This window comes from Lissotriton helveticus, chromosome 3_1, assembly GCF_964261635.1.
Source record: "Lissotriton helveticus chromosome 3_1, aLisHel1.1, whole genome shotgun sequence".
NCBI lineage: Eukaryota > Metazoa > Chordata > Amphibia > Caudata > Salamandridae > Lissotriton > Lissotriton helveticus.
Window position 1 is genome coordinate 2,107,429,331 of NC_136061.1, and position 23,899 is coordinate 2,107,453,229.

The 23,899-nt window shown below is 42.9% G+C and overlaps 1 protein-coding gene across 2 annotated transcripts in view; it reads left to right on the plus strand.

The window, feature by feature from the left end:
* Nucleotides 1-23,899, plus strand: part of ELL3 (elongation factor for RNA polymerase II 3) — a 329,007-nt gene that overhangs the window by 193,893 nt on the left and 111,215 nt on the right. For both annotated transcript variants that reach the window (XM_078683282.1, XM_078683280.1), the window contains exon 4: nucleotides 4,724-4,887. In XM_078683282.1, coding sequence (XP_078539408.1) covers nucleotides 4,724-4,887 — 164 coding nt within the window. The remainder of the gene's footprint in view (nucleotides 1-4,723; nucleotides 4,888-23,899) is intronic.

Genomic DNA, 23,899 nt, shown 5'->3' on the forward strand with positions numbered 1-23,899 from the left:
CGCTCACGGGCAGCCATGCGCTTTATAAATCCTGCTTTCATTTCATTTCATGTCCCAGCATCCCTCTGGCTGGATGCCGGTAACCGCTGCCAGTAATTCAGACAAAATGTTTTCTCCGGGCTGTTGTCACCATCAAGCACCACCCTATGCCTTCTGCAGCCGCCAGTGTGTGCGCAATCTGCGGGGCTCGTGGCAATACTCCGGGCCTCACCGTGAAGTCACGGTCCCATTCAGGTCAGAAATACGATCACCTGTGTGTGGCATGCAGCAATCCAAGCCCATACTGATTCCTCGATCTACCTCCAAAATTTTCCACAATTGGGCTTGGGTTGTCAGGGCGGGTCACCTCCATTGCGCTGTTGCCTCGCAAAATATATCCAAAAGATTGCCTCCGAAATATATCCAAAAGATTGCCTCCGTGAAGAAACAATGAGGTACTCAACGGGCAGTGCTTCAGGTAAGATTATTGCAACAGTTCTTATGTGGCATGACGCGTTTCGGGAAGTCGTCCCGCTGCCCAAACTACTCACTGAGCAGCCTTCTTACTTAGATACAAGAATCATAGACACCCACCGAAATGTATAATAAATTGAACCCGATTTCTGCACATAAGAAAGATATCAAACCCACCCCCACCATAAACTGTGTGAGCGCCATACACATAACCCAGATATCCAGACCGTGCATAAGACCACTTCAGTTGGAAGCATGTGCTCACCCAACACAATGGGTACCAAAGGATTGCTCTTAATGTAGCTCACCCACTAAGCCAGGCTTTGCGTGCACCCCCACCCCCACCACGCACGTAGTCATCGTCAAACACATCTGTTCTTTACTCCCTTACCGAGACAGCAGGATCCCAACGTATTGTCGTCTGAATGTTAGGCAGTGAAATAAAACATGGCTTGTTTGCTTTAGATAGCAATGCCTCCATTTACAGCACACTCCAATAAAATATTTACTTCCAGATGGCAGTGGCAGAGGTATCATTTTAGCGTGAACCCTGTTTGTTCTACACAAATATTTATTCAGAGTGATGGTAAAGAAAATAACCCTCCTATGCCAAACACTTGACGCACGGCCTGAAATGTGCTGTAAATGCACAATGCATTCTTCTAGTCCCTCGTGTTTCGAACACACCTCTGCTGAGCATGTTTGTGCAGTCCAAGACCCCCTGCTGTTGGCCAACACTCGGCCTTCCCATTGGTTACCCAATGTACTGCATTGTCCAGCCCTCCGCTCCTTCCACTGTATGACCAGTACTCTCGCGACAACGTGGCTTCAGAGGACGTGTCTGTCTCGCAGCCAATCTAACCCGGGGCAGAAGTAGCTTTCTCCTTAAAGGAAGTCTGTCGCCCCGGAAGTACATCTCCCCTTGCAAGACATCAATCTCTCTGTCACAGGAAATATATTTTATACATGCTCCCACGTGTACTAGAGAACTCTACCTACCTTATCCAAAAATGTTGATGGTCTCCCTCTCCTTGTCAATCAATCCTCCATGAAATATACTTTGATCTACAGTAAATAAGTGAACAATTAACATTGATGTGTTGACATTAAGTGCGGTGGTGGCCGGCATGGCTTGCGGGGGAGTGGGCTGCGCAATATTAAAAAAAAACAAAAAAACACTTTCCTTGCCACCGGGTCCCGTGTCTCTGCTCCTGCTTCCCTCTCATCAGTCTCGAGGAACAGGAAGCACAGCCAGGCTCCCCTGATCAATCACAACGCTGCAATGCACCATGGTGATTGGTCTGAGCGTCCTGGTTCGATGATCAGCCAGGGAATGGGGGCCTGGGCATGTTCTCCTCGCAGGCTGTAATGCAGCGTTGTGATTGGTCTGAGTGCCGTGACACAGTGCTCATTGAGGGGCTGTAGGGGTGGGCATGTTCTCCTCGCAGGCTGTAATACAGCCTGCATGGAGAACAGGGAAAGTGCGCATGACTGTTGTGGTCAGTCAAACAGTCATGGGCACTTAGGAGTGGGCAAACCACTTCTCCCTTGCCCTGCTCCAAGAGCAGAGCGGCCGTGCCAGTCCACAAAACAGCACTAAAACATAACATGATAATAACTCAAAGTTCCTTTAATTTGTACTGCTTAAAAGCAGTGGGGCGACGCTCCTCCGCCATAGCGGAGGAGCCGCCCTCGATTACGTGTCTGTGCATGCATGGACTGAGTAGGCATGCTGTAGAATGTGATGATGCAGGGAATGCTAGTGTCTGCATCCTGGTTGAAGTCTGGGAGCGCTGGAGGATGAGTGGAGCCCTTACAGGACCTATCTGCCATGATGGTAACCCATGGGCTGAACATGGAATAAAGAACTTACCTCCCACTTGAGTGATTGCTGAATCTTGTATGGAGACCTTCTTCTCCCCATACAACATTGTCACCTGTAAGTTCTCTTGGACCAGTCGTTATTGGAGGATTTGACAGGTGCGCAGTACTAGAGGCAGAGTACATTTGTGATCGTCTTGTTTGTGCATGTGATTGAGTGCACTGGAAGGTAACTGATGTTAGATTGTTGGCTTTCAGATGTTTCAGTCTGCGCATACCCAAGGCTTTCATCATTGTGTATGTGAGACCCTCTGAAATTCAGGCAGCTTCCACAGGGCGTAGTGATGGGTGCAGATTTATGTACTTTCTTTGGTCTGGCACTTGATCCTATTAATTTAACCACCTGATATGACTGGGCATTGGGCGTATGTGTGCGAGAGAGTTTCATGAATTGTATTGTCCTTGTGTGCGTTGCTTTTGTGAGATAAAAAAGGTGCAAGTTTGTCTTGTTGTTTCTCGGTCACTTTTGCATTGGTTTTGAATTGGTCCTGTGTGTAAGGAACGGGAATGAGATAGTGATGTCATATCTGGTTTGTCCTGCATGTAAGGAATGGGGGTGATGTAGTGACATGATGTATCTGTGTGTGCTTGGACTGAGCGGGCGTGTGGTAGAATGTTGAACGTGGATGCTGTGAGAATGTGATGAAGTATACAAAAAAAGTAATGGGTGGAATGCTTGAATTAATCTTGGCCACTGGCAGTTTCTCGGGGCTGCACCCTATTCCAGCATTATTTTGTGCACCATGCCGCCTCAGTTTGGACCCAGCCATATATATGGAAATCAGTCTTGCCACTGCCCCAATGGGAACAGACCAACCCGAAATGATGGACCTGAACGCAAGCAACCTGGGACCGGGTTCTCCCTGACACATTATGTCACTGAGACTAGGCTATACCTGGCTGATGAGCCCTAAGCTGAGCAAAGCCAGTCTTGGTTGTTTGTGTTCCGGTTCGGCGAGGACCTGGCTTGGCAGTTCTGGCTGGACTGTACCCATTGGGGTAGGTCAGGACTGACTTGCACATGACTGGGTTCAAACTGAGGTGGCATGGTGTGCAAATTAACTATGGACTGGGATATGGCCAGAGAAATTACCAGTGGCTGAGATTAATGCAAGCATTCCAGTCATCACTTTTTATATTAATTAGTGAGAATGTGATGATGCATGGAATGTCAGTGCCTGTTTCCTAGGTGAATGCCAGGATCTAATTACAACTAAAGGGGACAATGGAGCCCTAACAGCACCTTTCTGCTGTGTCTGTCACTCGAGGGCCAAACGTTGAAAAGAAATTCTCTTATTCCTGAATGGCTCCTTACACTTGTATAAGACTTTGTTTCCCATAAAAACATTTGTCTCTCTCTCACTCTGGTGCATATGCTCCCTTTAAGTATTTACAAAGGTTGGCACATCTATACAAGAAGGATATTTGCCCTTGCCTCAAACGTATCTCCCTTTATTTGAAGTATATATACTTTATGTAAGGTGTCCTTCTTGGAGGAAATGTATCCCCTTGCAGATATTATAACATCCCCTTGCTGTGACAATCACTTCTTTTACATGAAGCACATCCTCCTTGCAGGGAATGTATCGTTCATGTGGGATCTTTAACTCCCCTTGCGGGAAGTATTTCTCACAATGCAGGAAGCATGTCTTTCTCTCAGTAAGTTTATCATCTCTTGCAAGAAGCCCATGTCTCCCTTTAGGTAGCGCATCTGCTTCACAGGAGTTCTATTCTTCTTGCAGGAAGTGTTTCGTTCTTGCAGGTAGAAATCTTCCTGCACAGTATTGCCTGCCGTTGGAAGTGCTGCCTTTTTTAAACATTATTTTTGCAGTTTAAAAAAAAAATAATAATAATAAAGCATCCCCTTGCAGTCTGATATGCTTTGAAAAGCCAGTTTCGGCGTACTTTGCATGAAACACACTTCTCCTGGAGGCTACTGTATATAGTAAACCTGCATTGCAGCTTCCCTTCTTTATAAACTTTGCAGGCTGTAGCTCTGCATGAAGAAAGTAAGTCTTCGTGCAGGAGGGTGGTTCTTGCTTTGCCCTTAGCAACCATGTAGAAGGTAACTGTCCATGAATGGGGTTACTCGCCCTTGTAGGAAGCTGCTTACTGAAGTAAGTTATTTATAATCAGGCTAATATATGCGCGTTGATTTATTCCTGAAATCTTACTATTCTGGAAGTAACTAGCCTGTATGTGTGGAAATATAAGGCATGACCTTATACTAGGGGGTATTGCAGAACTTGCTGTTGCTGCCCCCTTTCGCCCACACACACGCGCCTTCCATCCATGTCACCTACGATCTCATCTGAAGTCACTGAGCTGTGAGCATTTGGTGGTGGGTGTACATAATGCATAAATAATAGGATAATATCTTTTGTTATAGGTCTGGGCAGAGCCATCTGGACTGCGTGGGCACAATCCAGGATAAAATCACTGTTTGCGCCACTGACGATTCCTACCAGCTTACACGCGACCGTGTGTCACAGGTGGAGAAGGAGACGTGGAGCAGGGCGGCCATCGAGATCAAACCTGGCGCCTCCTATCGCAGTAAGCCAACCCCGCAGTGTCATTCCTAGTCTTAGCACTAGTTAGACTGGTCTAGTATTGCTGATCAGCAGTTGCATAGAGGCCCTCTTGTAGCAGATGTGGGGTGTGTGCTGTTGCTACCCCCTGGTTGGAGAGGCAACATCAGTTTCCACATTGAGAAAGAACAGATAAGTATTAAAGGAGACTGGTCACTCCCACTGAAAATTGTTTTTGGAAGATATGTTTTATTTATTTGGGAGGGCGAGCGAGACAGAGAGGCCTACTGTAAAGCATCAGTGCACAGGTGCAGTCTCAAGTCTAGACATATACTTTCCTAAGGGTTCTTGCTTTCTTACTGTTAATTGTGTTTCGAGGAGCAGAGGTGGTGAAGCCAAATTGCGTGATGCTTCTAAAATCACTTTATTTCCTTGCTCCTTGGTACCTAATAATACTTAAACATTTTGATTTTTTTGTAAAGTTTGGAGCTTTATTTCTTTTACTATTAAAACCTCCTACATTACCTTTGGACTTCACTTGGCGCTGAAGTCTTAGGGGCGAGCTATGAGACTTGACAACAGGTTATCCTCCAGAATGTCGTTTGCTGATATTAGTTTCACAGAGAGCGAAATTGCATGCGTATATATGGAGAATGCGAAACATTTTTAGTAATGGAATTAAGACTGGTTGTTTTCTTAAAATAAAACAAAAGCAGAACATCATAGAAAACTGACAAGAATGCAAGAGATGACATTGCTGCATTTTCAGCTTCACTGTAGGTTAGCCTGTCCATGCGGCCCTATTGGGCTGCATTGTGCAATCATGGGAGGTGCAGAAAGTCACTTTGCTCATTACACATCTAGACGCCATCTCTTCCAGGGACCCCGTGGTTCTTCCAAGCCTTGCCTATATCAGAGTTGTAGCTACCACAACGGGTGTGTGAATGTATTTGAGGATGTGAGATGAAATAAGATCAAGGATGAACTGCAGGAGATCTCAGGAAGGAAATAGTTTCCGGTATATTTATAAAAACGATCATGGTTAGCTCCTCTGTGCAGTGTTGAAGATCCATATTCCCTCTAAATGCATGATTACATACAATTGGGCTCCAGCAAATGATCCATTTTCCAGGTGCAGAATTAACCAATTTGCATCCATCATTTTTGGAGCCAGTACTTGCTGTTGATAAGCCTCCTTCATGATCTCCATATGGTTTCAGCCCCAGCAGACAACCCTTCCATGTGCTGCTGTGTCAGATGTTATCAGGCGGTTAGTTTCCGAGGTAGGTTTGGTCTAATTCAGATGAGTTGATGGAGTTCAGGCATGTTTGTTTGGTGCGTCACACTGCGTGTTTGCATAGGAAATATGTGTAGAACTGGGTGTGTAGCATAGGACCAAGTGGACTGCATCCTTGCCAGATTTCCAGGATATCCTCAGAAATTACGTTTGCATACAATGTAATTATATGGAACCTATTTATGGAGTTAAGATATCCCACAAATGTGGCAGGAATTCAGCATTAGTTGTCTTGCTTTGCACATCTGCACCTTAGAACATGCTTTCTACAAATCTAAATTGTTTTTGATTTTTACTAGAAAACCATTCTTTTGTAGGTTTTGTTTGAACTGCACACCAATTGTGTGCTGTGGGAGTGTCACGAGTTGCACATGAACAGAACTTTGGGTTTCTACATACACAGTATCCAAGTGCAAATCTCCCAGGTTGTCTTTGTCAGGTTTAGGGAGACCATCCAGATCTGGTATTATTAGCATGATGTGTATTTTTGCATTTATAATTGGAACCAGGAAGACTACAGGAACCAAAATGCACCATAGAAATCAGGACTGGATTCACTACTAATGCCTGATATAGGACAACATAAGGTCCATGCAAGAGAGTTCTTCATCTCATTCTCGAGGTGGCCTTCCCCTGTAACCTCTTTACCTGATCCATTTCTTTTCGGACTCTTCTGGAACATGGACCACAACAACAGGTGTTGCCTGCGCCACGGGTGGCTAGCACACAGTGTCCCTTTGTTCACACTTTTCTCCTTGTGAAGGGTTCACCAAAAGAGGTCCTTTCACAGGCATATGGGAAGGTGTGGATTGTGGTCCCAAGGTATTCTCTCCGGGATGGTCTTCGAGGATGGAGGGCTCCAGTCCGTTTATAAGCCCGGACAACCCATAGCCAGTCTACTTTAGTCATCAAGTGCTTGTCGTACGCCTGCACTGAACGTCAACTTCTGCATCACCCTTACTGCCCCCCCCCCACCTAAAAAGCCTCTTACTGGCTTCATAATGGTGTAAACGGGATATGCTGAAAACCAAATATGATGAACAGACAAATTGCATCTTATAGGGATTAATGCTGTTCTAAAATTACTTTAATGTTAAGTTGAGACTGGCCTGAGTTGAAGGTGGCCAACTTTATGGCAACCTTTGCCTTCTAGCTGTACCCTGGTGTTGATCACATGTTGGTATCTTCAATTGTTGAGAGTATTGTGACCCGGTTCCATCATGGGCGGTTTTCCCTGTTATTTGTTGTCCATTTTAGCAACTGTCTGGAAAAAGAATTGAAATCCTGTTGCACACAATGTTGAAAATGTGGCTATGCTGTTGTAAGCAAATGATCTCATTTAGTGCATGATGTTTATCATATGTTGAATTTTATTCACCTTGGATTGTAGTTTACAAAAATTAGCAATGGATTTACCTGGTAAGGCCGAGTATTGTTTTCGTATTAAATCTAGCTATGTCCACTTTATTATCATTGCCTGCACTGAGCGGCAGTTTCCCATCCACCCCTTTCTGCATTTTAGCAGACAAGGCAGCATCTGTGTTATGACATAGACCTGTTACTGCTGGGAAGTCACAGTTCTTATGCTCGCTGCATGCACTGTATTTTTATGCTTGATGCCACTTTAGATATAATGTTCACTTATGAAAAATAGTCCTTCATCACTCACACCATCCTTGGCATTGACTTGTGCTGCCACTAACTTCCAGCTTCTGCTTTTAGGTCTCTGCTACAGATCACAGAAACTGTGTATTGAAGATCTGTTGTTTTCAATGCATAACATCACATTTAAAAGTGGGCATTGGTTCAGTCTTTTGGTCACAAATAGATAGCTTTGATCTCTATCAGATGTTTACTCTTGATTTGATGGCTTTGTGCCCCATTGTTGTTTTTCTGCCCAGAATAATTTTGGTCTCACTATCTCTTGATTGTATGAGGTGTATCCTTTCACTGCTCATTTCAAGAAACGTGTTCTTCTTTCTCTTTCATACAAGCAAGCATTGGCAAAGCCAACCGTTTGGCCTTTCATATCTAAGATTTAAGGGTTTTTCCAAGGCTTGTTTGATACCATACTTGTAAGCCCTCGGAAATTCAGAGGTTCTGCAATTAGCTTTAATGCTGTATTACCTCTCTAGTGATCCATTCTTGTGTTGAGTTTTGTGACTTATGATCACAATACCAGCTGAATCATCTCTAAGGCGCACTTGTTCGTCATTTAACACTAAGGCAGCACGAGAAAAAGAAATGCTTATGGGGAAATTACCAGAAGTATTTCCCTTTCTAAAGTCAATGTCAGGATATAAGCGAAAAGCATCCTCCGTAGCCAGAGCCAGATTTTATCATAGCAAACCGAAAGTGAAGGCCGACCACTCTAATTGTGCGGTCTGCTTTAACTTGTGATCGGTGCTTGGTGCACAGCACTGCTCCCTTTTCTTGCTCCACCAGCACCGATCAACAAGGGAGAGGCAGCATTGCTGTTTTTCCCAAGTGGATCCCACCTTGGGGATCGCTTGGTTGGAATTGTGTGGCTCCCTGCAGATTAAGGAAATGTTCCTAACAGAAATGCGAAGAAAGTGTGTGTTTTTAGCCCAAGTTTGAGGTTTGCAGGTAAGTTAATGCAGTAGGATCTGCGCAAGTCTTCCCACCTTGAACTCCCATGGGTGTCTTATTTTCAGAAATGCCTGATGTTGGTAGTTTTCCCTGGAGTTGCGGATTGAGCCCAGGGTAATTTGCGCAGATACCCACATCTCCAAAAAAGGTTGTTTTCATGCAAAAAAAATGTGATGTCTCTGTGTCTAATTTTGTGGCGTTTCTTGTTGCGGTGATAGAACCAGGTGTCATTTTTATTGGAAGAAGTGTGGTAACACAGCATAGTAAAACATTTGTTATTACCAATTGGATTTCTCTCCATTTCTTGCAAAAAGAACACATTTTGCAAAATGCCCTTGGAATCATATAATATGGGTAACCACAAATTCAGAGGTGTACAAATACCCAGTAATTCTAAACTCAGTGTGTACATTTTAAAAATACACAGGGCTTCCTTCATACTCTTACCCATTTTTCATTCATTAGATTTTACCGCATGAATTGCTGCATGTTCGCTACCCAATGAAAAATCATTGCAAAGAGTGCTCAGTTACAGGCTGTGGGTCGCACATATTTTTGGCCAAACGACAAACGCTATATATCCCTGTGCCCATAAGCGTCTGACAGACGTGACATCGTGTTTTTTTAAATCTGGGTTTCATGCCTTTTTAAGACCACAAACTGCAAGTAGATTGAAACCGCAAAAAATAGGACAATTGAATGAGCAGTTATCAAAAACTACGGTAAAAATATTGTTTTTCTTTTCTAACTCTTATTGTTCCTGAACGCTGTGAAGATGTTGATCTTGGCAAATCTTTTGTTGATGCTTTCTGTAGAAGAAGAAAAAAGACACTTTCTTGCACAGCACTTTTCCCATTTTATGTAAAAAAACAAATGTTTTCTATCTTTTGACTATATTCTTGGTTTCTTCCATAGCAATTCACAAACACTGGATACCTTTAAAATTCCTGGGGAAAAAACGTCACACATTTGGGCTGATACATTTTTGGTAAAAAGGTATAATCGCCTAACCGAGCATTGCCTCAAACATCAAAAATAGTCTCAACATTGGGCATCTAAAAGGTTAACTCCTCTACTGAGCTTAAAGCAATGACTGGGTGCACTGTGTGGACTGAGGAAAAGATGCCCAGTAGATCTATAGGAACTGGCATGTGTAGCGTGCACACACAGGCCACCAACATCTTCTCTTTGAAGCCTCTTCAGACAAAATTTCCTATGTTATGCCCTGGCCTGTGGACTGTAGGACTTGGAGCCTGTGGACACAGTTATTTGCGTTCAGTGGGAGTGGGTTTCTTCTGTGATTTGCTTAGGGTGATGGCACTCCCTGCTGCCACATTTGTAATGAGATAGCTTAAATGGTGGACTTTGTGTATTTTTTGAATGCCACCTTATTTGGCATATAAAGTGTGCATATTAATCTCCTGATGCTGAGCACCAAGTGACACTTGTGTGCATCTATTCGGTGCAAACAGTGTGACGATAGCAGTCTTGCCTTTTGAGACCACAGAGAACTTAAGATCTACAAAGGTATTACTCATGGCAAGTGCATTTCCCCGTGTCTCACTAACATTCTTACCAGACTACACGCAAAGCGCGATTGGAAAGCTTGTTCCTTTTTCAATGATTGTTCCTTTTCCACTCTGTAATATGTATACAGAGTTATGTTATATTTAGAGAACAGCATCATGGGGACTTGCTTAGTTTCAAAGCATGATCGGTTGTGAGTTTTTTAAATATATGTAAATGTGAGCTACGTTTAAGATGGAATGCTTTTTGATACGTTTATGACTCAGCACTCTATAGTTGAGGGATACGCAGTGTGAGTCTGAATGTTCACATTCTTAAGTAAACGTGCTCTGCTTGGATTCATGAAAGTGTGTTTTCCTCTATATATGTGAAGGTAGTGGGTTCTGACTGTTGTGCAGTTCTCTGTGCTCTTGCATAGGCTGAGTTTCCTCCATAATGTGTGGGTTTGGGGTTTGTATCGATGCCTGTGTGAAATGAGTTGTTCAGTTTGTTGCTAGTGTGCACTGGTGTTAGGTAGCACCTGAACTATGTTTGTATGCATATTCAAGTCTTGATACTGCTGTTGCACACCAGGTATGTTGCCATGCGAGGATATTATACCCCACAGGCATGTATACATCTGTTGCCTGTCCCTGGGGCTGGTGACAATAGAGAGAGGAGGCACAGTAACCTAGGCACATTCCTTCAGGGAACATGGCAACATTTCATACCTGGCTTTCGAGCTGTTTCTCCAGTTTGTATGTGGTTTATGAAGACGTTTATTAAGTCGTTTGACACATTCGATTCTGTATAGTTTGTTCGTGGCCAAGAGTTATTGCTCTTTACAATGCTCGCTGCACATGTCTCTGTGCCTATATCTGGTTTTAACCCTAATTACTTACACATTGGTCCTGTTTTATGGTCTCTAGCCAGTTGTTTCCTGGCCGGAGACTATTAATAAACAAGCACCACCATTCCAATTGCCGCTAGGTACCCAAGATGCTAAAGTAAATTAAAAAGATGGTCCAGTGTTTTTTTTCTTTTTTTTACATTTACTATTTTCATACCATACAAAACATTCATTTTAAATGCAACTTGACTAAACAATGCCCTGGATGTGGTTTCTACCATTTGCCTTTTTTAATGTCTTCAGTTCTCATGCATTAGTTCAACTGATTCGCTAGAAGAAAATAAAGATAACAAGACCCAGGATGCACTGATTTATAAAATGAAAGACCAGGATTTATTGAAAAGGTCCTTCCAGCATGTAGAAACCCGATAGCCCTAGATACATTGCTCCTTAGTTGGACCAGACAAGGTCATCCCATACAAAACTCCGATTTGTCTCTCTCACTTGCCTTAGACCAGTGATTCTTGAAACTTTTGACTTCTGTGGACCCCTTCGTCATCTTTACCAGAACCCCTCTGTATCATTAGAATGCGGGGACTGCGGCTAAGCATTTCAGTGATTTGAACCGCAAAACAATATGAAAAAGTACAAGAACAAGTATTCATGAAACAAATACATACATTATGAAATATTTAATTTAATACACAAATATATTTTTAAAACAAAAACATTTCAATGAGAAGGTTGGAGCTTTTCTAAATTCAATTTTCGCCAATCAACATCCACACTATATTCTGTTTGATGCATCTGCACTGCTCCCACAATCAATCGGAGGATACTACCTTAATCTTTAACCTCCATGTTCGAATTCCTTCACATTTCAGAACAGAAATTTATTTTACATTTTGTGTTTTTATTATATACACTTAATGCATCTGTTAATGTTATTTACTTTTGCAAGCTGTCACGGATCTCCTGAAAAAGCTTTGCACAATGCCCCCGTGTACCTGGACCACAGGTTAAGAACCATTGCCTTAGACTAAGAATGATTGATATATGCAGGTTTGTTTTATTTTTGAAGTCACATAAGCAAGCTAAGTACCATTGGCTTGTATGGTGATGCATTGGATTAGGGCTGGATAACATGAGGCACGCAATACTGATTAAATGAGTGAAGTCTGCAGAGATGAGGACCTCTCGCACTGCCCAAATCTCATCACCATTAACAAACTGGCATGAAAGCCTTGCCTCTTTACTGATGGCACTAATGTCTGGATCAGGCTTGGTGCTTTTGAGCAAATGGTAATAAGAGTAGGGATATATGGATGCGCAGAGAGCGGTGAGAGAAGTTCAATGAAAAGAAATGTTGCAGAGTGCAAAGTTATGGAGTCAAAGTTTAGAAATGCTGACAACAGTACGAGAAAGGCTAGGGTATTGGAGGCCATCGCACAGGCTTTGTGATACAAGGCTCACCCGTCCAAATATGCCAACAGTTTGTCAGGGTAGAGAGGATCACAGTTTTGTGTAGATCTCAGTAAAGTTGAGGTCTGGACTTTTATTTGACCATCCCAAAATCCCGGTTCTTTTCTTTCTCAGTTATTAAGTGATACGTTTACTGGTGTGTTTTGGATCATTGACCTATAGCACAATCCACTTTCAGCTCTAGCTTTTGAACCAACAGGCCCACATGTCCCACTAGAATGGGCTGTTATAGCGAAGAATTCATGGTGTACTCAATACTTATGAGGCGTTCAGGTCCTGTGGCTGAAGAACAGAATCAAGTCTTCACCCCTCCACCACCATGTTTGATGTTTGCTTTCAAGTTCCTGTGTTGATACATAGTGTGTGGCTTTTGATAAAAAAAAATCATTGTTCAGTACTCTGCTTTGCCCATTTATGTGTAGAGCATATTGTGCAGCAGTCTTGGAGTTGATTTCAGTATTTTTGTAAACGTAAGCATGCAGAGATGTTTTTATATTTTGGAGGAAATTGTTTTCTCCTGGCTGCCCTTCTACAAAAGCTGTACTTAATTAGCCTTTTCCTGAAGATAGGATCATGGACTCTAATATTTATCATATATGCAAAGACCTGTATATCTAGGGACATAAATATGGGTTCTTTGTGAACTCCCGGGTAGACTGGCAGCCAGCCATCTAAACTTTCTTCAATTGTGATTACCCGTTCTCCCTGGGAAATTATGTATTTCATACTTTTAACAAATAGCTTAATCACAACAATAGGCCTGATGTACTATCTCCATTCGAAAACCAAGGATGTGCCATATGCTCACCGAGTGTTTTGAGAATGGGGGCATAATTTGCAGTCCACCCATGTACTAAAAGGTCACATAGCTAATTTCCATTTTGTAGGGGTGTGGAAATGGACCTGCTAATAAATATTAAGCAGTTCGCCTTTTGTTACCATCCTGTCGATGGCTTTGAATAAAAATGGGTGGTGGCCTGAAAGGGACAACTGACCACCATACCCTGCATTGCTTTCCCAAAATATATATTTTTTTAAGTAGTCCGACCCCATTAAACAGACATATTCTGCTTGTAAACATATATTTTCTATTTGGAAGACGCTGGGGCTAATGAAGAGGGGAGAGCAGGCCGGTCACTTCTGGATCACTCCCTGCTCCCCGTGAGGCCGCCTGACATGATTCGCAGAGGGTAGCTATCCCACAGGAACAACTCCACCTTTGTGCATCTGTAAACCACCCCAGCCTGCAGCATTGTAACATTTCAATGGTTTACGACCATGGTTGAGATAGAAAACCATTGATACATTCCTGTGCGAATGGTAGAGAGGAGAGAAACTCCCCTTTTGTGCCCCATCCTATAAGCGAATCTGAAATGGTTCTAAAACTCATTTTATGTGCCAGAAATACTTTTCCAATTTGTATAAGGGAAATGTATACATTATGAAACAGGGGTTTGTGGTTGCAAAGCCTGATGCACTGGTTTAGCAACCTCAAATACTTATGTGAATAAGGCCTTAATGATTCTTTTTCGGAGATATTGTTTGATCTATGATGTGTTACTATAAACATGAATGCTTGGACAAAACCTTACATACGGGTGGTAGCACTTTTTCAGGAAAGGTTTCTGAATGCTAGCTGATTGTTTAAATAATTGACGACAAAGTAAAATTTGTGTGTGTTATTTTCCAAATGAGATTATCTACTGTTAAAACTTGGTGAGGAGTAGATGAAAGTCAGATGTATACTAGCATATAAAACTATAGAATATGGGGTAGTCTCTTTTTCATTTCCCTGTACCTGTATATAATATGATGGTCTGCTATCGATTGCCTAGAAAAGAAGTAAATGAGACATGACTTACAACATTGGAAGATTGATATTGGATGTAGGACTGAGGTTTCTAGTGCAAAAACTCTGAGTACAAAATCATCGTAAAGCGTGAAAAAAACACCATCCATTTATCATATGGTTTTGTTACCAGTTTACAAATGACCCCAAAGACCTTATATGGGCTTCGGTATCCAGTTCAGGAGACTGCGTCCCATGGAGGATAAAGACAAAAAGGAGACCGTCTTGAGCTGAGATGCTCAAATGATGTGTGACTGAAATCACAGGCTCATCAAAACCATATTAAATAATCTACAAATGTTTTATTTAGGGCTACAGTAAGGAAATATTGTAACAAAAATATTGTCTGACAATGTGTTCTAAATATTGTTTACCCTCTTCGCCGTGGCGGACATTCTGCCGCGATGCTGAAAAAAATCACGTGTGCGCAGTTCAGATGGCCCCCGGCCGTCCTCCGCACAAGCCCACTGTAACGTCGGATGGACAGGGGCCGTCCGACGCCTCAAAGAGGTTACATAAATAGTGCTCCACAAGAGTTAATAATAAAAAATCTACACCCAGTGGGACAATATTTGTTTTAAACCATATTTGAAGAGATTTTCGCTAACAATATTCTGTCATACAGCCTATGTGGTACATATAGTCAACTGTTTTCAGTGTTAATTGATTTGGTACATACAATTATAATAATTGCACTGTAAGTTTCCACAGGGTAGAAATTAATGTTTCCTAAAGCACAACAAAAAAAACTTGGGTATTTTAATCTTAGTCAGTAATAATAAGGCTTAATTAAAATACTTTTCTTAACAACAATTCAATAAATTACTTATACGGCAAAAAATATTTCGGAAGCTAAATTGATTATAATGCAAAGAAGTGTCACCACAATTAGCACAGTTCCCTTCTACCAGACACAATTAGATATAGAATAAATGATGAGAGACACATCTTCTAAGTCCAGTATCTATTCCAGTTAACATATTCTTCATAATTTGCATATTTAGCCAATCCAGCAACTCCCGTTCAGCTATTGTGGCTTAAAATAGCTGATACTCCGCCTGTAGGTTTTTCACCTTGCAATATAAAAATGTTCTTTTGTTTGTTTGTTTTTTAAACAGTTTGGTAAGCTTAAGCTAAAAAATCCTTCGACTGACCGGATATCATGCTGTTCTTATGTGCAGAAGTCCTTAGCCTAAAAGATGGACGTTTCAAATTTTTCCCTTAAATTCTAAGTTCAAGGGCTTCATGTTGCTTCATGTGGATGAGACATTTAAATGCCTAAAGCCAATAAATACTTTTAAAAAGACAGGTAGTTTTCAACACAATTCATAGGAGGCAGAGAATTCTCTCAGACTGGGGGGAGGATTGTACCAAATGTAGTCTAGGCAATGCATTTTTGGTGGTGGAAAGAGTATCAAAGGCTGGTGTGAAATGTGCAGAGCACGTGAAGGAGACAACATTATAAATGATTTTCAACAGCTCAGAGCTGGATGAAAAAGGAAGCAAAGATAAGACTGGTAATGAAGTAACTTCAATGCAACCTGTCTACTGGGTAGAACCAGATGACTGGGCCTCCAATCTCCTGAAAAGTTCCAAGTTTCTGTAGGGAGAGCTAAGGGGAATATAGAGTATTCTTTGTGGGAGTCTTCCTTCAGTTTAATCGAAATGCAAAAGATATACTATGAGCCCAGTAAGAGTCCACCTCTGCTCTCAGGAATCCGCTATCCATTCAATCTCTTGTTGACTGTAATTTAGCCTGTGTACAGCGCTCCATTGCCTACTGGAAAAGTTTGTGTTGTACAAAGAGCTTGTAACCTACATAAATACTGGAAGTGGGACATGATGGCAGGATGGTAGGAAACTCCTGTGTGGCCAAGCTAACACAAATGAAATGCCCTTGGAATTGTTATACGCCATTGTGAAGATAATGAATTAAAGGGGGGTTTGCAGGTGGGATGAGGTACACCCGATGTTTGTGTGCCAGTTTGGACCCGGGTGTTCCTCCAAAATGAAGATGTGAAGTTTAGGAACAGCATTTAAAGTGGTGGGCATAAAGAGAAAAATAACTGGATTGATCATCGACTAGGGACACCACTTTGCAGTGACATACCGGTGCTGATAATTGTAAACTGGATTCTAACATTGCATTTGTTACATTCTGCGTTGGAATTATTGCCCAGCCAGAGGATCGGGTGTGGTATAGTAATGAAGCTTGAACTGTAAATTGACTTGGGCTAGTGTGTGCAATGATAGGACTGTCTGTGCCTGAGTGATTTGTAAGGGCTTGCAGGGCCTGAAAGTGTACTATATGTACTGCAACCAGCTTGATAATCTTCGTGTGTGTTGTGCTTGGTTGCAATTAGGTAGGAGCTTGGTGGGTGTGTTTGTTTACATGTGTAGCTGAGATTTGCAGCCACCTGTTTCTGGTTAGCCCTACGATGACAATGAACATTTGGTATTTGAAGTGTTTATATCTGTTGTCTTTGCTCACAGAGGATACATTCTACATTTTTGCATACAACACTATTGAGACTTTTTAAGTCAAGCCTGGGCAGCGCATGCTCTGCTCTGCTGCATGCTGTATTGGAGTATGGAATAGAAGCTCCGCCCACTCTCCGTCCATATTTGTCATTGGCTTGTGTCATTGCCCTTCGTTAATGCTGGTTTCTGATTCATTAATAGGCTTGTTAGTCCCTCCTTGATACTGCCTTGTCTTCATTTGTAACCTCCCATGAGGACTGGCCCTTTTACTTCGGTTGTAACACTGTATGTCTTATTTAGTCTGTAAGCACTATTTCCTTTAATGAATATCTCCTACTGCAGGCACGACGTGCTGTCCTGTAACATTCGGCACGCCATGCGTGCTTTCACTTTCTGAGCAGCCCAGGACAATGGCGGACACTTCTTTGAATAGGTCTCGCATTTAAAAGAGTTTGAGGTATTGGCATAGTCAGGCCTTGAAAAATCCACTCGCAATGTCCAGTGAGATTTTATCTGGTTGATCTATTTTTAGCATTTACTCCACCTTGCTGGACAGTGAATTTAAACTGGAAGGAACACTTGTTGTGTTGCTTCAGAAAGGGAATGAGCAATAAAGAGGCCTTTAAATCTTGTTTTCCTCTTGACACATTTGCTGTCTGTTCAGAGACAGAGGTCAAATGCCAGTTTGTCTTTTTACTAATTGATGCTTATCTGTTCCTGGAATTTTTTTAAACTTTTTTCTCTTATTATAGTTAGTGCCTTTTGTCAAGTGAGTTATCTGACAATACTTGTAAAACAAAAGGCTGAACATTTGTCAGTTTTTTTTCTAACATGACATTTAAACAGCTTGTAAATGAAGAGTACAATTATTTTAAAATATATCAGGAATTGTGAAAGAACTTAATTTTGTAATTCAGAAGTGTGATATAACAAAGTTTACATAGGAGCAAAACACCTCACAACACTTTGCTTGGTGATGTGCAAATGAAACATATTTGCAGAAATTCGATTTCAGACGTATGCTGTAAAATTTTAAAACCACGTCTGTGGGCATTTTGATGTAAAATCTGCTGATTTCAAAATACAGTGCACTACTTCTTTATACTTTAGTTACGTATTTATTAAAAGTGACAGTTCTTAAACACGAGTTTAGAAATATTCCTGCCCTTGGACTGATGACAATGCAGTTAATAAATTGAGGCAAGTCAGCAGTCATGTGTATCCTATATGTGGGTAAATGTGTATTATATATGAGGCAAAAGTTTAGTCTTTTAAACTAAACATGAGTTTTCTGTACAGCAGACATGCCGACTTCGCGTATTTGAAGGTGATCTCATGTGATAAAGAAGAAAATGGTGTCTCAGTGAGTTCAAATACATGCCCAGGATCACACAATTTGAAACCACTTTATGGGTCAAGAGCATTATAATTAGGTCAAGTAGATTATTCAAGTCACTAGACCTGCAGGTCTAGTAACATTTTTAGGATTTTTCGAGGCCTGATTGTAAATGACAATGCCTTTTACTTATGTGTTAATTAGCAACACAGATAAATAAAAGGCATTGTAATTTATAATCCCAGTAGCTTAAACTCTCGCAAATGAAAGACCTATTGCATTGCAAATGCTTGTTTCCATTTGCCAGAGTAACCCTGTCCATATTTTGAATAATTCTTGTTGTGCACTGCTTATAGACTTTGTTAAATGGATTTATTAATGTATTCAAAATAATTTGCATCTGTATATGTTGCATTTGCTGCTCTGCAATCTGTGCTTGCAGAGGCAGGTATGTTCCTTTGTAACCTTGACCTGTTTGTAGGCAGAGATGTGTGGTTTTTGCTTTGATGGTTGCAGCTTCAATAAAATTCAGCAGTGTGCGATTTTGATGATGGTTACGCCTTTGCTTTAAGTGTAGTAAGTCTTTTAACTTCACTTGTAAATTAAACTTCGGCTGACTTTGTCTCAGCACGCAGCAGTTTCTGTGCTATGATTGTTACTCCCGCCCTGAGGCGTATTCGTACAGGACTTTCTTGGCATAAACTTGTGAAGGTTTGGGCGTGTACGCAGAGTGTGAAAAGGGATATTTGTGTTGAGTTTCCTTTGGTATGTGTATATGAAATTCTGTGAACCGTGACTTTTTGTATTTTTTCAGATATAGTTGTTTATCCACTATTGTTTCATGGGATATGCACAGCAAACTCCCTGCACCCTGGGGTCTCTGGGAAACTATGAGAAACTACTGCTTCAAGTCCTTGAAGTAGCAGAGCTGTTCAGAGAGGAGCTGTGCTACAACTCTGCGGAGTGGGACTCACACTTCATATCCAGCTGGGTTGTTCCATGACAAAGCTGTATGTTCACAAGCTCAGGTGTAGAGTTGAAGTTGGTCTGCACGTATGGATGGCTGCGTCAAGCAATCGTTGCCTTTTTGTGAAATGCACTTTGTAAACTGACTGTGTAGCCTTTGTGCGTACGCACTCATGCTGTACTGTAGCAATGTTTGCATTCTCAGATGTGTAAGTAATTGGATTAAAAATAGCATCCTGCTGCTGGAGTCTGTAAGCAAATATGCCAGAGACACATTTAGAAAGTGCAAATTTAATTAAAGTGGGTATCTCTCTGTAAAGACTTGCTGGTCTGAGTGGTATTATATCACACTTACCAGTATAATCATTACAGTGGGAAACGTGCAGAAGTACCAAGTCTCTGGTACAAAAAAACAGGAATCAGCCCCCAGTCGAGGTCAAAATCGAGGTGTAGTCAAAACAAAATGCTTTGGAGCTTTTAAAGATGGTGTTTGCAGGGAGATCTGTCGGCAGAGTCCAGACTGGTTGGCATTGATAATTTAGAAGTTGTGTGGGAGTGTCTAGATACTGAATCCTGGAACGTTTGCTGTGTGTTTGGTCTCCTAAACCTATTGTTAGAGCATGCAGAAGTGTAGACTTGTGTGAGGGCCCAGATGTGTATATTTAGAATTGGTTAGTCTGTGTGGGCCTGCCGCCATGCACGGCTTTGTTTGAGTATGTGACTTGCAGCATGTCAATTGAGATCGGAATAAGTCAGTGCAGAAGTGTAGGTACGTTTTCTGTTTCGTATGTGTGTTGGTAATGACATTGTACTTGCGTATACTTGCTTGCTTAATTGTGAGGGTGTGTTACCCACGTCACGTTCTACAATCTAATGCAAATGTTTGCAAGCAGGGGTGCTTTAAGGCTTGGGTCTGTATTAGCACTTGGATTGTCTGTGTGGGTGTGGCCTTTTATATAGGTGTTTTATTAAGGAGTGTGTGTGAGACTTTACCTCCTGTTCAGGATTGTGACCAGAGCGTGTTTACTTGCACAGATGTAGTTATGTTTGCCGACTCGGGTGTATATGAATAATTGTATTGTGTGCCTGTGTGTGTCGTATGTATTCATTTGTGTGGCTTTGTGGCTTTGACTGCGGGTTTGATAGTTGGACCCTGGTTTGTTTGCAGGCAGAGGTGTAGATATGTTTGCAGTTCTATGAGCGTCCAGGTTGTTGCTGGCCGGTGACTCATGCATGCGCTGTCCAGCCACATGCATTGTTTACAGAGAGGCCTCTTTATACACCAGCCTGCTCCACATTGCATATAAAGTGCATTCACTAAATTTCATGGGGAAAAATAAAGACTGGAATACTTGAACTAAAACGCAGTGACGTCAGCAATGTAAAGACTCATTTTGAGAAAGAGGATCTCATTAGAACTCGAATACATTAAAGACTATCAATATCGCCCTTGCTGAGCTCGAAACTCCTTTGCAGATTTTTAAAAATTATTTTTATTGCAAGTAAAAAGAATAACAGCACAATACAACATCATAGAGTGCAGCATCAAGACACAATCAATCAAAATTACTCCCCCCAATAAGCTCCTGGTACCCTCTCCCCCACCCCACTGAACCCGCAATCAAATTACACAATAGTTGCAGCAAGTGCTTGTATCTAACTGTGAACATCAGCTCCCAGTGATGTAGGTGCAGCACACAGCCCCCAAAGTAGTCATTTTATTTCTCCCAAATTTTAGTCTATTTAGCCGGGCAGCCCCTGCTTTCATACACCTCCCTCTCCACTTGCATGCAGCAGTCTAAGGCCAGCTTCCAATCTCCCAGTGCCGGTGGTTGTTCAGCCTTCCAAGCATGAGCAAGATTGTGTTAGCCCACCAGTAACCCCCAAGGTCATCCAGGTCTGGTCTGTGCAGGTGAGATCGGTTTCCTCCCATATGTTTAACCAATACCATTTTGGGGAGCGCTTCACATTGCTCCCACAAATATTATACAAACAAGCCACCACTGAAACCCAGTTTCTCTGTATAGCCGGGCAGTTCCAAATCATGTGATAAAAGATTTACCTGTTTGCCCACATTGATGTAGACACTGTGATGTAGCTGCTCTGCCCATCTTCACTAGGGTAGTACAGGCATAGTAGCACATTTGGAGAACCTTCAATTGTACTAGACGGAATCTAGAGCATATGGCTACTTCCCATGGGGACGCCCGAGCCTCTGGCCACATGTCATCTTCCAATCCACCAAGGTTATGCTCCAATTGTTCCAGAAGGCTCACTAGGATGTCAATTGAATTATTAATGAGTTTGCGATGTGTGAGGGAAACTGCTTTATTGGGTATATAAACAGTCTGTAATCTATCCTCAAGTGGGGAGGACTCAGGGAGTTCCTCTCCTTGTGGCAATGCTGACGCAGGGCATGGTGGATTTGGAGGTACCGATCAGCCCCAGTAGGTGCCAGCTGATATCCAACCTGCAAATCTCTAATGGAAATAACCCGCCCTGCAGCTACAGGTCACCCACCTTTCCAGTTCTAATAAGATCCCACTTATGGAAACCCGGTTGAGTACCCAGAGTGCCCAGTCGTGCAGTATCCCATAGGGGATTGACCCGAGTGATTCTGCCCCACCAACCCAGGGAACGCAACGTGTCATGCCAAAGTGCAAGAGTAACCGCTGTGGGGTCAGGGAAGGATGTGGGATCGCTCCCCCACCATATGGTGCCCTGAGGTAGTCTTTGGGCTACATGGCATATCAATCTATATGGTAGGCTGGCTCCGAGTCCAGAAGATAAACCCAGTGTTTGATGGCTGCTAGCTGTGCCCCCGGTAATAATTTTGTTTATCCAGCAAATCAAATCCACCATCGTTATAGCTGTTCACTGGTTTCTTAGTAGCTATACGTGCGGGACCCCTGTCCCAAAGTAAGGTGCGAATTTCCTGATCTATTTATTCAACGCCTACATGGCCCCCCTCGAGGATGTCGTCGCCCCCTTCGGGATTAAGATAGTGAGCTATGCGGACGACACGCAATTGGTCGTCTCACTCTCACATCTGGACAATCACCCAGACAATCTGCCGAACTGCCTCCAACAAATTCACCACTGGATGTGCGAGTCATCGCTCAAGCTAAACGGATCAAAGACAGAAGTCATGCTTTTGGGCAAGCAATGGACCACCATCCCCTCTTCGGTCCGGCCAGACGTCTTCGGGGAAGTACCCACCCCGAAACAAGTAATTAAGACCCTAGGAGTCTGGCTGGAACCCGAGCTGTCTCTGAAAACCCAAGCAACCAAAACAGCAGGCACCTGTTTTGGTCTCATGCGCTCCATCCGCAGGATCCTCCCACTACTTCCGCCCCTATCTAGGAAACTCTTGGTCCAAGGCCTGATCCTTGCGCGGCTAGACTACAGTAACACGGTCTATCTAGGAGCTCCTGAAGCCACTATGGCTAGACTTCAGCGTACGCAAAACGCAGCTGCCCGGCTCCTTATGAATCTCCCTTCCAGAGTCTCAGCCAGACCAGCGATCAAGGCCCTCCACTGGCTTCCAATACGACAAAGGGTAGAATTCAAGGCCCTGTGCACCGCACACAAACTTATCAACGGTCTCGGCCCTGCTATCCTGAGAGACCTGGTTACCCCCTACAAGGCCCCCAGATCCCTACGCTCGAACAATGAGCGTCTGGCCAACGTCCCCAGATACAGGAAGGCACGCACCGGCGGTAGACGCTTTTCTGTAAAAGCATCCTCTGGATGGAACTCACTTCCTCGCCCCCTGAGGCAGGAACCCAGCCATCTCCTTTTCCGGAAAAAATTGAAAACGCTGCTGTTCCCAAAATAAAGTCCCCTCTCCCCTCTGGCCTCCACAAATGCTACAGCGCGGGGATGCCTCCGGGTCACCAGGCGCTCTATAAATCGCTAAATAAATCGCTAAATAAATATTGCCTGAAAATAGGAGGCTGGAATCAGGTAAGGCGTATTAAGGAGCCCATTTTGGAAACCAGGCAATGTTATCATTTTGAATAAGTAGCCCTACCCACAAGTGACAAGGGGAGGGACCTCCAATGCTAGACTTGCCTCCTAAGAAGCGCCAATATGGGCTTCTGGTTATGAGAGTCGAAAACACTCAGTTCCGCTGCGATATATATTCCCAAATAGCGGAAACCCTCCACAGCTTTGCAGGTGGCACAGCTGTCTGGCAATCGCAGGCCGCACCCCAAGAAGGAGGTAAATCAGGGATGTATCCCAATTGATAGCATACTGCGAATATCGACTGTAAAGCGTGAACGCGTGTATGATCCTGTCAAGGGTGTGAGTAGAGTCAACAATGTAAAGAACGATTTCCTCATATAGAGAAATTCTATCCTCCCACTACTCTGTCCATCGAAGTCCGCTAATCAGAGAGTCGTTACACACCGACTCTGCCAGAGGCTCCAGGACCAGAGCAGAGATCAGTGGCAGCCCTGGCATGTGGCCCGCAGGTGTTGAAACGCAGAGGACACACCACTGTTAACAGTCACCTGAGCTAGAGAACCATTATAAAGGAGACACACTCATGATAGAAAACGTGGTTCAAAACTGAACCGCCGGAGGACCTCAGACATTAATGACCTCTCAACAGTATCAAAGGCTATTCACGCACCAAGTGAGAGCACAACGGGAT